This window comes from Canis lupus, chromosome 22, assembly GCF_011100685.1.
Source record: "Canis lupus familiaris isolate Mischka breed German Shepherd chromosome 22, alternate assembly UU_Cfam_GSD_1.0, whole genome shotgun sequence".
Classification (NCBI taxonomy): Eukaryota; Metazoa; Chordata; class Mammalia; order Carnivora; family Canidae; genus Canis; species Canis lupus.
The window spans coordinates 27,902,047-27,920,432 of record NC_049243.1 but is presented as its reverse complement, the minus strand read 5'-3'; the positions used below and the strand labels follow the sequence as shown (position 1 = coordinate 27,920,432).

Genomic DNA, 18,386 nt, shown 5'->3' with positions numbered 1-18,386 from the left:
AGGCCTTCGGGTAATAACGTCCTGAATTTTAATTGATTGCTTTATGTGCAGCCAGCATGAGGTGGCCAACGAGAAAAAAAAGCTCATGAGATTTTCAGAGAATATTAATGTGACTGATGATTCTTACGCATGTACATCTAGCTGGCTCTCCTCCCGCGCTTCAGGCTCAGTGGCCCGGCTGATTCTTATCAGATGGCTTCCCTTCCCACTCAGAGCAACATTCAGCATCTTTACATGCGTGTACACCTTCCTCTGTCCTCATCCACTTCGCTGTCCCTTTTCAGCTCCAGCCACGGAATAGCCTCCTTATAGGTCCTTAGACACCTAACACCCTTTCCCACCTTAGGGTTATTTATTACACCAGTTGTTTGCCCTGCCTGGCAAACACCCCCCACCCCCCCAACCCTGGTCTCCAGTCTGTTTCTGCCAGCCCCTCCCCCCACCATGCCCCCCTCCACCAGCTTCTTGCCCCCTTCAGGTCCTCGCTCACCTCTCATTTTCTCCATGAGGCCAGGATGGTCTACCTTCCCCTCGGCTGCCTCTAGCCTCTCTTTTTCTCCACGGCACTTCCCCACTTTATTTTTCTCCATGGCACTTATCATTATCTGACTGAGTGTATGTTTTTCTTATTTATCTTTTATTGTCTTGTCTCCTCTCCCAGAGTGAAAGCATGAATTTTTATCTGCCCTGTTCACTGCTCTCTCCACAGCACCCAGAAGACTGCTTGATTCCTCATAGGTGTCCAATAAATATCTGTTGGCTGAATATATAAGTGAATGTTTGGATCAAGAGGAGTAGTGGTTTTATATATTATCCAATATATATTCTGCCTCTGTGATGGTATTTTCAGTTTAGGTACATTTAAAACGAAAACTGCCTAATTTGAACAGCCCAGGAGACGGGAAGGGATTTCGCCGTAGTGTCACATAAGGGATGGTTGGAGAAGCACTGGATTTACTGCGGGGTGAAGCAGAATGGGGATGTGCTGTGCAGTGCCAGGCGGGGTGATGAGCGCTTTGAGGGCATCATCTCATTTACTCCTCAGAACAGCGATGGCAAGGAAGAAACGGAGGAGGAGCGGTGGGAAATCCATTGCCCAAAGTCAGATGGCTGCAGGTGCCAGATGGCCAGAGGTCCCACCCATGTTCTTGGAAGCCAGACCTCTGTTTTTATCCTAAAGAAACACCAGGGCCATCCTTTTTAGAGCAATTCCTGTATAGAATGTGGTAGAGGACTCTTCTATAATGCTATGCACAGTCCCCCTGCACATTTTCCCCTGCCCCCCTCTCCCTTTCTCCCACTGCTTTCTAGAAGCAAGCAGGCGCTCACATGAGAGCCGGGGTTTCTCTGGCTGGGACCTGCTTCAGCCTTGGTAGGGCATCTGAAGGTAGCAGGCAGTCTGTCAGGCTGAGGGAGGAGGAAAGAAAGGCTGGCCGCCCCGCTGCCTCTGCCTCCTGCCCTTCCGGCTACAGACACCCCTCTCCTGTGCGGCCCCGATGGGCCAAGGTGAAAGGGATTGCTCGGATCCTTCTGTGCATCACTCTGGTAGGGACCTGTTAGTCTTGACAGCCTCAGTGTATGTCCACAGATTGTCATATTCTTTGCATTTCATATGGTGACATATGGAAGGACTTCCTGTCCTCGAAGAATCACTGAATGGGCCAATTTATTTCTATATAAGATTGAGCCTTTAATTAAAGTTTGACACCACCTAGGCTGAGGTGGGAGACGTAAGGATGGACATTGTTGCCGCGTGTCTGCGTCAGTCTGCTGTTAACGGGAGGGAAAGTAGAGTTGAAATGCCTTGTGAGTTGAGGCAAACATACGAAATCTAGCTTTGAGTGGAGGATCCACCCATATGGGCCTCCTATCAACTATGAGCTTGAGAAAAGGGGGAGAAAAGCTTCGTTCACCCAACGCATGATATCAACTGATGGCCCGTTCCGGTAGAAGCCTGCCTGAGGCTGGCGAGGGTCAAAGAAAGATGCCTATAAAGTCGAAATAACTGTAAATACATTTTGAGTATTTTGGATTGAGAAGTAAATAATACAGAATGTAATCTATGATTTTTATTTTCCATATTTGTATTAATAGCCCACTGAAATTTATGCTACTTAAGGCCAGGTTGCCTCTTGGGAGGAGAATAGAGAGGAACGTGATAGGCTGACAATAATTGTAGCAGTTTTCCACATCATTGCCCGAAATCTCTGGAAAGATCTAGGAGAGTGCATCGATTTTTGGTGCATTGATTTTGTATTGCTGAAGAACAAATCATTCCCAAATCTAGTAGGTTGATACAGGAATTATTTTATTGGCTGACAATTCTGTGAGTCAAAGATTTGGGATGGGTTTAGCCAAGCAGTTCTCATGCTGGTCTCACTGTGGTCACTCATACGGCTACAATCATCTGGTGGCTGTAAAGCGACCGGTCATTCTAAAATGAGTCACTTACCTCAGTTGGGGTGGGCTGCCAACTGAGCAGCGTGTATTTTAGGCTTTCTTGGGTTCCTTCACATGGTGGTGAGTTTCTAAAAACAGTAACCAATGGAGGGGAAACCCAATATTGCGAGTGCTATTCAAGCTTTTGCTTTGTGTTCGCTGAAATTCCACTGGCCACGTCAAGTCATCTAGCCAGGTCTGGGGTCATCATGGGACGCAGCCACACAAGGACGTGGATATATGGAGACATGATGCATTGTGAGTGTCTTTGCAGGAACAGTTTATTGTAGGTACATATTTGAAAATTACCATAAATATGTTCAACTGCAGGCGTTAGGGCTCTGTATTTATCTTCCCAAGGATTCTGTTACACGGAATGAAACTCACACAGTATTTCCCTCTACCTCCAACACAGAGGAGTGACACCCAGCAATGAGCTGGGATACCCAAAGCTATCTCACTCCCAGGGTACAAAGTCTCAAATGTAGATTGTTTTCAGATGCTTCTACTTGACTTGCTTCGGTCTTACTTAGGGAAGTAAGAGAATGGTTTTAGTTCTGGTGTCTGGGTAACTTTTCCATTTTCTCTGAATGGGCGCTCCCCAGAGAATCAGTGCTTCTGAAATGACTAAGGAACTCAAAGACTAATGGAGGTTAACTAGGGTAGGTGTTCCTATCCCACATTTAATAAAAATAGAGTAGAATTATGCAAGTATGTAGATAAGCTAATCATCTGACCTAATCAGCAATGCAGATTTTAAAAAGCCTTTCTAATTACTTCCTCAGCTTGGCTGAAGGTATGGGTAAAAAGAGTTTCCCAGCATGATGGTAGCAGATGTATTTCATAATATTTATTGAAAATATTGGAAAGAAATCCTCAATTATGATATTCCTGAAAAGTACATCAAAAAAGATAGCATATTTAACATATTTTAAACTTTCATTAAGATATAAACATAACACAGTTTAGATGATCAACTCTCTCACCAGTTATTTGGAATCATTATTACAATTAGACTTCAGCTCTCGGAGCCAGATTGCTTATTGGTTAACTGCCTGTGTCTTCCCTGGGTTGTATTACTTACCCATGAAAGCTCTAGTTCTCTTGGACAAAATGAGACCACCGGGATAGTCTCTGTTCTTTAGCTGTTTGTTAATTTGGTATCTTGGCAAAGGAGTCCTAGTGCATGATGTTTCAACAACTTTAAATGTTAAGTTGCTGACATTTACAGGCATATGTAACACCACACAATATGTGATTTGGAAGCCTAGATAGATCTGATACTCATTTTCTTGGCAGAATTTGAGTAGTCATGAACGACTGTCAAATGAATCATTCTACAATAGGGTTGCCCAAACAGAAGCTATCTATGAATTCCTGGTTGAAATGCCTGTATCATTCCTATGTGCTGTGCTACTTGAGTGATAGTTTCTCATCTTTACCTTCCACTCTGCGAGCTGCTCAGTATCTTTCCAACACATTCTGTTTAATATAAGTTGGCCTGAGTCAGTTTCTGTTGCCTGGAGTCAAAATAAATCTTAAGTGATTGGATGCTTCCAGTGCTTTTGGAGTGAATGAGCGCTTCAATAGTTCTCTGTTATCAGATGCTTCTGGAATGGGTTACGTTCCTCTACACAGTGTTTCTCCAACATCTTTAGAGATCAGATGGAAAATAAACAGTGTTTTGTGTCATACGAAGAAAACATTTAAAAACTTTCAATGAGTGTCAACTGCATGATTCCTGGCATTTGAGAAAGTGAATGCTGCGTTTTGGAGAAGTGAGTGCTGAGTCATATGATGGTGACCTGTTGTATTTGAGGACAGGGCCAGAAAATATGGATAATTCAGCACATAGTTGACTTTCAATCTCAACTGGCTAGTGTCTTTGAAACTGCAACATAGTTATACAACTGAAAATCATAAGATGTGACACTTTAATACGCCTAGACTCTTAAATCTCTAGATCACAGTTTCTCAACTTGGATGTTGTCAGCATTTCAGACTAGATAATTCTCTGTCATGAGTTACTGACTACCCCGTGTATTTTAAGATATCTAGCACCATCTTTGACTTTTGCCTACTAGGTGCCAGGAACATCCCTTTCTCCTTGAGTCATGACAAATCAGATCGTAACAAGCCAGACATTGTGAAATGTATCTTGAGGGAAAGAGGACAATTTTGTCCTTGGTTGAAGACCGCTGCTTTAGATTATTTGAGTGATTTTCTTTTTCAGCTAACATTTACGAAGCATTCCTTGGTTCAAAAATACATTTTGGTATGTGTATATTTACAGGCAGAATGTATGTCAAATACACTAGGGCAGTAGGTTCAACAGATAGAAGTTCTTTCCTAACCACATTTAGTTAGACGTATGATGGAACTCTAGCTTTTTCTAACTCATATTGTAAGTATTAGGTAGAATCATGAGAAGTTGTCTTTTTGTGGGTAAAAAAAAAAGGTGAAATATCAACATTTCCCAGTGGTTCTGCTTAATGTACAATTTACAGTAACAAAATAATGATTTGAGAAAAAAAATTATAAACGTACCCAGCTGTCATTGTAACCATGATTTTAAGTGCATTTTGCTTTCCTTTGCACACAGTGGTGGTTTTAGAAATCTCTTGTAGGCAGGTTTGTGGAGCAACTATTGGGCTGCAGCTGGCTGGGGCTAAAGTCATATATTTGTATAATGCAATTGCATAGCTAGTGCAATACTTTTAATTTAGAAGATGTGCTTATTTTGTGCTTGAGGTGAGGCCTCATGGAAGCCCTAGATGGTGGTGGATACTAAAACTTCATAGAGAGGAGGAAGTGGAAATGAAATCTAAATTTTTAAAATATGTGTTCACATATTAAATGTTGATGGTAATCTTTTCATCTGAAAGGATCTGATGGTCCTAGTCAACAGGGATCACAGAACATCAGGCTATTTCTTGCTTTGTTGGCAGATTCACAGTGGGAGAAGAATCATATCTGGAAATGCCTTTCTGAAAAATGAAATCAGAATGGAGTTGAACACTTTCTACCACATAAAACATATATTTAAAATGCTGCTACTTTTGTCATTTTTGTGCACTCAGATCTCCACTTAGAACAGTAATGAACTGTGAGGCAGTATTCGCTGAAGTATGAAAAATACCTAAAACTTTATGTTAGCCTTGTAAACCCGGTTCTTCTTTAAGCTTATTAAGAGAGCTATAGGCAGATATAATCTCCCCTCCCTTGGCTCTCCACCTTCCAGGGAATGTGCTAACAAGCAGTGAAATGGCCAGAACTCTGGCGGCAGAAGCAAGAAGGAAGAGCCAGGGGATTGCACAGTAACTCATGAGCCTACTTAATCAGCTTCTGACCACTCAGGAGTTGGTAATATTGTGGATTTTATAGTTTCGATTCTGTAATCATCCCCTGAAACTGTTGAGAGCTATGGAGGTTCTGCAAATCAAATGAACAAGGGAAAAGTCAATAAATGCTCAGTACATAAAATGCACCACTTTCACTAATTCCTGGGATTTCTGGAGAATTCCATGTGCATCGTGATAGGCACAGAAGAGAGATGCCGTGCTTGATGTTGGTCCAGGACAAGGTTAACTTTCTGCACACTAATTTTAATTCATTATATATGCCTTTTTTTCCCAGCACAAATGGACCCCCGAGGCCTATCTCCCAGACAAAGTAAAAGTGACAGTGACGATGATGACCTGCCAAATGTGACCTTAGATAGCGTTAATGAGACTGGATCTACGGCCCTTTCCATAGCCAGAGCAGTACAAGAGTAAGTACCATGTTCTCAGGATGAAATAAGACTCGCCAAGTGATCAGTGGGTAATGGAAGCAGCAGTACCTCCTGTTCCCAAGACTTGTCATTCTAGCTCTGAACGGGCACACGCGTCAGCATCCTTCCATCCAGGCTTATGTTCTTTGGGAGCAGATTAGGGGAAGGCATGAAGCATTTTACTCAGTTGAAAATTTGTGCTTTTATTAGAAATGAGGCTTCTATGCATCTTTCCTGATACCTCCCATCTCGTCTCCTTAACTCTGAAAAAAAAATTGGTTTTTTTAATGTCACCATCCAATTATTGTCATCATTGTTGTTATCCATATACAACAGTCAAGAGAAATAAAATATGCCAAGTATTATAATCTTGTTTTGATAGGAAAGTACTGAACAGCTTTTTTGAAATTTCGAATTTGGAAGATGATGTGTCACCACTTTGAAAAATTAGAATCATATGTCATTTTTAAAGAGATCTTTTCTGTCTCCTTTAATCTGGACCATAAAGTTAGATTTCATCCTTGTTCATCAAAGATAGTTGCTTTTCCATCATTATCGATTCTTTATCTAAGAATTGAACCTATGTCTAGTCCTTGTATGTTTTTTCTTTGGAATAATTTTTAATAACACAATCTTACGTAAGCGTAGGATTTAAATAGCCACTGCTATTGCTGACACATGAGTTAGCAGTCCACTCAGAATGATCTTAGTCACTTTCCATATTTTAATTCCTTTTCCCAGATACTGACTACGTACTGATTCTGCTCCGTGCATCAATCTTTGAAATCTTTAAAAAAACACACACGCACATTAGTATAGCATTTTAGAATTTAAAGCATATGTATGTATGTGGGTGTGTAAAATGAATAATACGTTTCTATGTTCTTTAAGTAATACATATTATATATTTATATATGTTTGTGCACACATACAAATATATATGATGTATTAGGATGAAATGAATCTAAAATGAAATTTAGAGTCAGAAAGATCTGAATTCAAATTCACAGTTAAGCTCTTAGTGATTATGTTTTTGGCCAAGTTATTTAACCACTCTGAGATGTTTCTTCATCTGTATAAGAAAATCAGAATACTTACCATATAGCACTGTTATGAGGATAAAATACAGTTATAAGATGAACAAGTCACAAGGTTTTGGCACATAGAAGGCTTCATTTAACTACGGAATTAGTATTGTAATTATAGTAGTGGTGTATAGTTTATGACAACCAGGAAATTACAGTGTTGCAAAAATTGTTATTCTCATTGCACAAAGGAAGACACTCAGAATCAGAGAAGTTAAAGGACTCCTCCAAACTCATATAATAAGTAGTAGCAAGACAAAGTTTTGGACTTCTGACTCCGAAACACAGATCTTTTTCTAAGAGTACCTGTCATGTTTGTTTCCAATGATATTCTTTCTCTTCAGCACCTATAAAATGCATTTTTTCACTCCTTTGTTCAAATAACTGTTGTAGTTGCTTAGTTTCTCCAAAGCAGGTGTTCATTAGAGCCAGGATAGGGATTGAATCAAAGGGGTTGCTGAAATCATTTTAAATGGTGTCAGGCTGAGTCACTTCATTGTTTATTCAGTGATTAGCACCGTTAGTATGGTCTTGTGTGACCTAAATCCTAAGATCCATCTTTAAAATTAGACTAAATGATGACAAGTTTTAATTCTAAGATGAATAATAGGTTTCAGGAACATTTTAGTTGTATTGTTTCCTGTATCATTATAATACATGTATATTGTGTGTGTGTGTGTGTTTACAGAGATGGGTGTGTTTCTTTTGCTTGAAAATTTAAAGTTTGGAACCATGATTCTGAAAATCTAAATTATGTTTATATGGGACTTAGGTAACAAATAATTGTATTAACTTTTTAAACATAACTATTTTTTTTTTTTGCTTTTAATATTATGTGCTTATAACATACAGTGTATTTTAATGTGAGACATTTAACAGCAGCCTTAAGAAGTGGAGCTTCATTTTCAGCCTAACCTCTCTGGCTTGCTTTGTGAAAACATATTTAAGCCAGAGTATCTTGTATAACTGCATATGCCTGCTTTTATTACTATTACAAAAGTTGCCTGTGTATCTAGGGAAATGCCAGATTCATTATTCATGTAAGTGTTTTCATTAAACGATTAGTAAAGAATACTCAGCCGTCACCTGGGAAGCCCTAGAACGCCAGGACCCATCAATAGTTAATTAACTATCATTCAAGACGCAGTATGTGTATGTATATAAACACCAGGAAGTGCAAAGATACTGTTAGCTGAAGCAAGAAGAATGCTCTGTAGACACCTCTTAAATAAGGGTGTATTTCAAACTTAGAGTAATATACTGAGGAAAATTTTACTCTGGGACAAATAAATATATAATCCTTGTTAGACACTTTAAAAAAATAAAAACCTGTACTTAGGTTTACCCAAAGTTAATATTTGTGTATGTGGTTGTAAGCATGCTTTTCTGCTCCTCTCTTAGTTTCTCCTTGATTCTTTAATGCATATTGCTCTTGGTTATTTTCTGTTTTCTCTTTTTCTGTTTGCCTTTGGATCTTGATGCCTTCTATTAACTCAAAAGCTGTCAAACAAAAAGTTCAGTTTACTATGATCAATAAGATAACACTTTAAATAGTAAAAGTGTAAAACATCAGTTTGGGATATACAAGATGAAAGGATTTCAAAAGATACCTGTTGACCTCTTCTCTGTACTTGCAAAACTTTCTTGAGGGAGTTAGATTGAGAAGTCTGTCTGTAAGTAATGAGGCAATGACATCAAAGGTTTCTGTTTATTAGAGGTAGCATATTTAAAAAGCTTTGGGCAACCAGTACACATTTGGCTTTCCAATCAAAGGCAAAAGGAGTCGTGGTTTAGGAGGGGTTCAGAGGCTGGCCTCTTAATTCATTGGCCACCAATGCTGTGTCACTCCAGGACGAGGAAAGGGGAAAATAAGGAAGGAGGAGGATATTAAGGAAGATTGACACTAGATGTGGATAAAACTGCCTTGACCTTGACCTATCCTTACAGCAAGATGCTAACCCCCATGGTAGATATCTCCAACAGATGCTCTTTGTCTTCTTTCTCATTCAGGTTCATAGTCTTGTCTTATGCAATAATCATTATAGTTTGGGTTTTTAATTAGGTGACTTTATTAACATTGATATATCTACATAGCATAAACATTAATATAATAATTTTTTTCTAAATGTCTGATATTATGCATTTTGCTGTTTTTTTGTTTTTAAGATTTATTTATTTGGAGAGGAGAGGTAGAGGGAGAAAGGGAGAGGGCTGAGGATAGAGCCTGCCACAGCGCTGGATCTCAGGACCCTGAGATCATGACTTGAGATGAAATCAAGAGTTGGACACTTAACTGACTGAGCCATCCAGGCACCCTTGCATTCTACTTGTTTCTAAAATGAACTTGTAATCCTTTAGTTTAACAAATGTTCCCCTTGATTTGAAATGCAGAAGTTGTTAGCCAAAATTGCATCTTTCCCCCAACCAAGATATTCACATATTCCTGTCTTTAAATAAAAAAAAGAACTAGAGCAGCAACCGGAGGTCACTTTGATGTGTAAAGGTTTATATTATAGTGAGGCTCCTGAACTATGCTTGAACTAATCATTTCAACCACTTTCATTAATTCATTTGATTATCATGTATCAGCTCAGGATCAGTGAAATCAAACACAATGGTGAAAGCCACACAGAGGCTCTGACCTCTTCTTATTTTAATTGTGCAGATACTGTCCGAGTCAGAAACCATGTGTTCAGTAATTCTGACAAAGCCAACTTCCAGCAATTCATAGAACATCTGTTTTGTTTTGGTCTGTTTTTTTTCCCCCGATGGTAAAATAGGGTCATTACCCTTAACAACTTGACAAACATAATTATGAAATAAGTGTTTGGAAAAAGAGAAGTACAGGCACATGATTAGAGCAAATTATTGTAATTAACTCTCACCCCAGGCAAAACAACCGTATTTTTTTAAATAGGTACAGTTTGGCTGTGTTACCCAGACCCTCTAATTTCTGTTCCCCTTTTTATTCTTTTTCTCTAATTTTCCAAACATTCATACTCCTTGTTCGTTAACAGGAGTAGAATAGTCAACTTTATGCAAACTAAAGTATAAGTGAAGGAGAATATCTCCTGAGAGAAATTTCAGTGTAACCAGGAGCAAACCTTAAGCTAAAAGAATAAAGATCTGGACACAGGCATCCCCTACTTTCAGAAGTTCCCATTATGCCACTTTGCTTTTACAAAAGACCTATGTCAGTACCTATTGTTGCTAACTGAAAGAAAGCCAAAGAGGATTTTCATCTTTACAAAAAAAAGTGAACAGCAAAAATAGTGTTCAGTATATTTGTGCAGCAAACCCTTACAGAGGCAGCACATACTCCACGCAGCAAGAACAGCCCCCCAGACTCCCTCCCCAGGAACCAAACCCAGCGTCCCAGCACCAAGCTATCAGAGCCTTAAGCTGTGTCTCTGAGCAGCTGTGCTTTATCTAAATGTATTGTGTGCTTCCCTCAGCAACATGTCCTAAAGCATCACAAAGTTCTAAGAGAGGTTATTTTGGGGGTTTGGGAATACTCAAAAACTTTTCCATATGTTAGTGTTCATTGCCTCTTCGCTCTACACCATTTTGGCTTAGGAAAGATATCATAGGAATGATCTACTTTCAGACAGTGGGGAAAACCTGTATAATACTTTCAGTAAGAACAAGGTGGGGAGGGCAGGGTGGAGGGTGAGGGAAGCAGATGGAGATGTTAAGGAGATAAACCTGTGTTATTCCTGTCAGTCCTTGGAGAATTGGTTCATGCATGTTACTGTGTAACTCACACCACCTCTGAGGAGTCTATCCTCTCTGATCTTTATTATAACTCTCAAAGGGAAGGCAAGCAACAAAATTAGTAGCATTAGAAACTTTTTACTTTGGCTAGCATCTCTGATACTTGCTACTCGATAAAAGGATAAAAGGATTTTCTTTTTAAATGGTTCATTGTCAAGTACATATAAGCTTACCAAAACACTTCACTGTCTTCCTCCCCCTGTTTTTCTTACAATTGGCCCTTGAACAACACCTGTTCGATTGTGCAAGTCCCCTTCTATGCACTTTGTTTTCAATAAATACAGTAGAATACTGTAAATGTATTTTCTCTTCCTCATGATTTTGTTAATATTTCCTTTTCTCTAGCATACTTCATTGCAAGGATACAGTATGTTATACATATGCAAAATATGGGCTGGTTGTGTTATTGATAAGGCTTGCAGTCAACAGTAGGCTATTAGCAGTTAAGCTTGGAAGGAGTCAAAAGTTACATGTGGATTTTTGACTCCACAGGGAGGTCAGCATCCCTAACCCCTGGGCTGTTCAAGGTCAACTGTGTATTGCTCACATGAAGGTCTCTTCTTCTTAAAAATTACTTGAATTTTTGGAAATGAAGAGTGTTATCATTAGTACATTTTCACCTAAATGTTCTTTGAAAAAATAGCTATGGTAGGAAGTTAGATTTCCTGTTCTTATCTCAAACTTTGTTGCTAGTTCAAACAACATGGTTCTTAATTTAGAAAAGTACATTTAATGGTAAAAAAGGGTCCGAAATCTTGGGGCATCTAGATGTCCCAGTCAGTTTAGCATCCGACTCTTTGTTTCGCCTCAGGTCGTGATGAGGGTTGAGATCCAGCCCTGTGTCGGGCTCTGCGCTGGATGTGGAGCCTGCTTGCTCACTCCCACACACACATACACACACACACACACACACACACACGCCCCCATGCTCGCTTGCTCTCTCACTCTCTCTCAAAAATAAAAAATCTTTTTCTTTAAAAAAAAAAAGGTGGGGGGATCAGAAATATTGAATGGTACTTTTTGGTTTTGGTTTTGTCTTGTTCTGAACTTCTTGAACACTCGTCCTGTTTTTCTTCATCTCCTCCCATATGATTGCACTAATGTCTTTTAAGTTATAGTAGAGGAAAGTATAAACAAAGGAAGCGTAACTGACAGCCTACTTTTCAGCAGATACTATGAAAACTCATATAGAGTTTTCATTTTCTTTGCCCTGTGATCCTGTTTTTATCCTGCAGATAAAGAAACAGAAGCCCAGAGAGGTTTATTCTATCCCCAGAGGTCCTGCAGCTGGTAATTTGCAGAGCTCATATTCAAATCCAAGTTTGTCTGACCTGTATTCCTTTATGAAGGCAGCTTCCATCTTTGTGTTGTGGCTTTAATATCTCTCAACTGTCAATTATCTTAAATTAGCAAAGTTTTTTGAACCTTGAATCTCAGTAATCACACAGTTTTATGAAATAATTTCAGATATTTTCTTATTTAAACTTGTTACTTTTAATATAATCTGATACAGGGAGAATGATTATAAATAATGCTATCAAGTGCCTTCTCAGATATTTTTTTTTTAAAGCTATTCCACTTCTCTAAATCACCTATATTATCTTGAAGTATGAGGAAATAAAATATAAACATATTAGTGTTTTTCATATAAACTTCACTGATACTATTTTATTTAAATTATTTTTGGGAAAAAAATGGTTTCAAGTGTGTTTTAGTATATACATAGGTTCTGACATTTCCAGATCCAAAAAGTGAACATCCCTTGTAGAATTGCTCTGTTGATCTATAAAAAGAACAGATTTGCCCAAGGATTAAAATTGTCCTGTGTCATCTTATTTTGTACCCCTTGACTAAAAATCTGAGACTATTTGGATCATGTGTCTATCCTCATCTGCTGAATGGAATGAACCCAACCAAGCTGATTGTACCCAGAGAAAAAGCGAGAGAGCTCAACATGTCAGAAGACTTCCGCTTTTCTTCTCAGATCTTTCTCAGATTCTTGTCTCATTAAAAGAAGTTATAGGTTTATTTAATAAGCCTAACATGTTTGGAACACCTTCAGATCCCTCCACTTCATGTCCTACCAAAAAAGCAGCTATGATTCACATCAATAGGTGGAACTCTAGATCTCTGATAGTGACTGTCATGGCCGAAATGGGCTCTCTTGATGGGCAAATGAGAGGTGTTCATTCCCTCACCAGGGGAGATAAATGTATTTGGGTTGCTCTTCTTTTGCGAGAGCTCAGAAAAAGCTGCTGATTTTCGGTAAATGAACACAGATAAAATCTAACGTGTATGCTTAGCCTGCATCAGCCCATCAGTCTCTGAAGCCTAAAAAAAAAAAAAAAAAAAATAGTGATCACTGAATAACTCAGTCCCTAGGTGTTCAACACCAAGATGGAGACCATTACACCTATACACAGTCCCATAAATCTGTCTGGGTGGGACACTACTGATCCCTCCTTTAATTAAGAAAAGTGTGGTCAAGTTCAGCCAATAATTTGATATTTGAATTGTTTCATGAGGTACCAAATTAAGTGATATATTCGTTTGATGAGTTGTTCATTAATTTATTCCACCCTGTGTTACATGCTAAGGTTACAGGATGAATGATTCATAGTACCTTAGCACAGGGAGCTCAGAATCAAAATATATGAGATGAAGCCAAGCACAGTAAGATAAACACATTGTAAAGGCTACAGTGAGAGAACAGAATGGGTACACCTAATAACTCAGTCTGTAATAGATAAGAAAACTCATGTGCAGTAGGAGTGCAGAAGTTCACAATGACTGGTGCATAGGTGAGTGTAGCAGCAAGAGGGAAGAGGAAGCTGCCTGGGGAGGTAGGTAGGAACCTGATGACCCAATCAGGAAGGATAAATGTACTTCTCTAGGTAGTGGGATGTGTGGATAGACTTTAAGTGGGAACAGCAAATACCAGTCTCAAGGAACCATGTACATGTGCAACCTGTACATGGTTGCACAGGTTGAGCACTTTACAACCCCAAGTGGTGCTATTTACATCATTGTGGATATAAATAGTACTGCCTAGATGTCCACAGTTTCCATGGTTAGTACACAGGAGCTTGTGGCATAAAGCTACATAGATATCTATAGGGAGATAGATACAAATTCATATAAAGTGGTGGGGATGAGAGGAGACGGACAGGAAGCACATATCTCTGAAAAAGATAAGTGCTATGGAGGTAGGAGAAACAGGATGTGAGTGTTAAGTTGGGTGGAGGTGAAAGAGAGGGTTCATGACTTCATTAAGATGTTCTGAGAAGAACTCTCTGAGAAGACTATGTTTTAAGAAGCACCCAAAGAGAAAGAAAAAAAAAAAAAAAGAAGGACCCAAAGAGGCGTGAGGTCAGGTCACAAAGAGCATTCAAGGGAATAACAAGTGCAAAGACTCTAAGGCTAGAATATTCTGGAATGAGTAAACAAACTCACTGACTAGCTAGAGAACATTATTAGTGAAAATTCCTTGATCTTACAGAAGATACCGAGCTCCCTAGATACCAACGACTCAATGCCAGCATTCCATCCCCGGGGAGAAGGGCTTGTGGGAGTGAACCTTTTTTATCCACTCATACTTTTCCCTCTAGGCTATGATAAAAATTCTGTTTTTCTAAGGGAATCTACAGTTACTTAACCAAAACAGGAATCAAAAAGCAGATGAAAAAATGCAAAACCAGTTTTCCCTTTCAAAACATTTGTTTACTTTGTACTTCTTTCCGGCCTGGGTTCTTGAAACCTAGTTTTGTATCCCCCAGTGATTCAAAACTATCCGTTATCCTAGAAAGTTTTTAAAAATATATTCTTACTGTACCTTCTAGTAGCCTTTAAGAACTTTTCCTTAAAAATGGTGCAGCTCTTGTTCCAAGTAAGAGCTTATCCTTAGAACTTTTTGTGTATGAGTCTTTTTGATCATTAAGTACAAAAGAAGGTATCATATATAAAAGCTATACCCGGGTGTTGCTGTTATGAGAGTGATTTATGTCTCTCATCTATATGATAGGCATTTTATAATCTCTGCCTAATGCTAAACAATCAGTTTGATCTCCCTCCATCTCAACTGACTGGAACATCTTCTGATATACCATAGAATACCATAGATATAAACATTAATTTTAGCCTTCCTAACGACTTGGAAATTATTGGGTTAACTGGGTGTTGATTTGTTTTTTAAACCACCATTCCTCATTTTAATGAATTTACTACTTGGTGATCAATTTAAAAATAGAAATCAGGCTTTTTAAAACCAGACTTTTTGTTTTTTATTTTAAAATAAACGTTAGGGGATCCCTGGGTGGCGCAGCAGGTTTGGCGCCTGCCTTTGGCCCAGGGCGCGATCCTGGAGACCCGGGATCGAATCCCACATCAGGCTCCCAGTGCATGGAGCCTGCTTCTCCCTCTACCTATGTCTCTGCCTCTCTCTCTCTCTCACTGTGTGCTTATCATAAATAAATAAAATAAAAATAAAATTAAAAAAAAAAGAAAGTTTAAAATAAACGTTATTGGAGAATTCCAAAGTTATGTCTTGGATAGAATTGATGAACCACTTCTATTTAACAGTAGCTACATATTTTTGCTACTTTTAGGCTTAAATTTTTTTAGCATTAGTAATTTTTATGATGATTCATAATTTAAAATATGTTGGTATTTCATGTGGTCATATAGTATATACTCCAAACTGATTGCAAGTATTAATCTGCTTTTAATTGTTTAATAGACTTTTCCATGTGAGATCTTTATGTAGCTTTTTTTTTTGTTATATCTCCTACCTATAATCACATTGCAAATTTATGTACACCATTTATATTTCTCATATATATTCCTAATGGGTGTAACTTGTGAGTATAGGTAGTCATTTCTCATGCATTTTTGATGTGTGTTGACATAGATACTCAGTGATAATGTTGAAATATTAATAAGTTTCACTACAAGTTCCCAGAACTATTCATCACTATTTCATTTATTAATGTAGTCAGAGAGAGTACACATGATAGAAAACCATACTGTAATATATTTGAAATTAACTCAATTCACCAGGATATAATCTCTTCTATTTTCAGTCAAACGCTCTAGACACTCTTTTCTTATTACTCTTTATGAGTTATAGCCATTGTACCATAATTTTCCTTTACTTTATAGCACTTTCCCACACACTTGAATCTCATTGAATACATTTACTTACATGCATCAAAGGAAAGTAAAAAATTGAAAGATACATTTTCATGGAGAACCTGCTGCTGTATAGAAAAATCTAATACAGATAGAAAAAGATAGCTTGGATAAGAGTGAATCTTATCAGGGTGATGTTTTACCATGAGATTTTGCTATCCATTTACGCAGTAGCATAGCTGAGGGTCACCATCCAGCTGCAGTGTAATATATCATGCATCATGGCTTATCTTAAAAGTTAAACCCCAGACCACGTGTGATTAGTAGGGTAAAAATACCAGCAAATTTTGAAAATGTTTCTCATTGATTATCTGAAAAATTATTAGTGTGCAGGAAAGAATTCCAAGCTTTAAGTTATAAAATAAAATTAATTTTATCAAAATATAGTTTAAAAATTACCTGATATATCACTTGTGTTGTTTTACCTCTACTTATAGAAAAACAAACCTAATATATAAAAACTGTAGCTATGACTTAATTTAAACGTAATTATATATTCTTAGCTAAAATGATCATTTTATCAACGTAATTTCTAATACTAGACTGAGTCAAATACTACTTCTAGATAAAATTCTGGATCTTTTTTAAATAACTTGAATAAAATTGTTTCTGTCAATCTGTTTACCTACCTACCTACCCACCTATCTACTCACCTATGTATCGTTCCAAATATTGGTTACTTTTGGCTGCAAATAACAGTAAGCCTTACTAGAGAGCTTAAACATGGAATTCTTTTCCTAGTATAACAGGAAGCCTAGGATAAACAGGACAGACTGGTGGAGATGCTCAGAATGTTCTGAGGATGTCTTCTTTCTTCCTCCTTTCTTCTTTCTTCCTGTTTTGTTGCCCTTCTGTTGTGGTTTTCTATCTAATGCTTGTATGAAGTCGGCTGCATCTTCAGGCATATGCCCCTATTCTAGTCAGAAGGAAAGAAGTAAAGGTGCCAGCCAAGTAACAAAAGAGCATACCAGCCAACTATGCCACTTTTTTTTTTTTTTGTAAAAGATTTTATTTATTTGAGAGAAAGAGTGAGCAACAGAAAGCCCTGGTGCTGGGAGAGGCAGAGGGAGAGGGAGAAGCAAATTCCTCGTGAGCATGCAGCCCGACACAGAGTTCAATCCCAGGACCCTGGGATTGTACCTGAACCAAAGCCAGACACTTAACTGACTAAGCCACCCAGGCACCCCTACTATGTCACTTTTAAAAAGCTTTCCTGGGAGCCCCACCCTGTGACTTCTGCCTGTATCTCATTGACTAAAACTGATTAGCATGTTCCAAATTATTGGAATATGGCTAAGGGAAAAGAAAGCTATGGCCAGGACTGAGTCAAGTAAACAATATCATCTGCACCAAACTTAAAGTTTAATCCTTAAGAAAAATAAGGTACCACCCCAAACCCAATGTCAAGGTGTTTTCTTTTTTCCTTTTTTAAAAAAAATCAGTCATCTGTTGACACTATAATGCTGTATAGACAGCCATTCCAAAACTCTGTGGCATATTACTATGAAGCATTACTTTTCTTCCATGCATGAGCTGGTTGGTTGGGGCAGGTCCACAGGTTGTTGGAGCAGCGCTGTTCATGTCTCTCATTTTTCTAAACCCAACAGAGTACCTATGATATGTATTTCTCACAGCAGTGGCTGAAGTGTAAGAGAACAACCCTACTTGTACAAATGCATTTTAAGCCATTGCTCATGATACTCATCCACCAACATCTTTTGGCCAGAGCAGAGTCCCATGACATAGCCTAACATCAATGTAGTAGGGACCATATTTAGGAGAGTGATGACTAACTTACTAATATTTTGGAAAAAGAAAGGCTATTGTTTATGGAAGCAATTAAAATTACCTAATATACCTATTTTAAAAATCTAATTTACTAAGTTTTGTCAAATTTTAGTCATGTATTCTGATAAAATTTCTGGTGGATTATGGTGGATTTAATAAATTCTTCCCCCTAGATTCTCTTAATGGTATATTTTTAAAAATCAGTAATAACAAGTACATTTGTTATGTCTTAGTATCTGAATTTCATAAGGTAAATTCTTATCTCCAGGGTTTATCCTCTAGAAGTGTTCCATTTCGCTAAGTGTAATAGAGGGTATTATTAAAATATAGTGTTTAAACAA

General features: G+C 38.1%; 1 protein-coding gene across 12 annotated transcripts in view; it reads left to right on the top strand.

Annotated features, from left to right (window-relative positions):
• The window catches only part of KLF12 (Kruppel like factor 12), a 591,277-nt gene that overhangs the window by 465,271 nt on the left and 107,620 nt on the right, over window positions 1-18,386 (top strand). For all 12 annotated transcript variants that reach the window (XR_005376376.1, XM_038569736.1, XM_038569734.1 and 9 more), the window contains one exon: window positions 6,076-6,211. Coding sequence is in view for 11 of the 12 variants with exons in the window: in XM_038569736.1 (XP_038425664.1) it covers window positions 6,076-6,211 (136 nt within the window). In the remaining variant the exon portion in view is untranslated. The remainder of the gene's footprint in view (window positions 1-6,075; window positions 6,212-18,386) is intronic.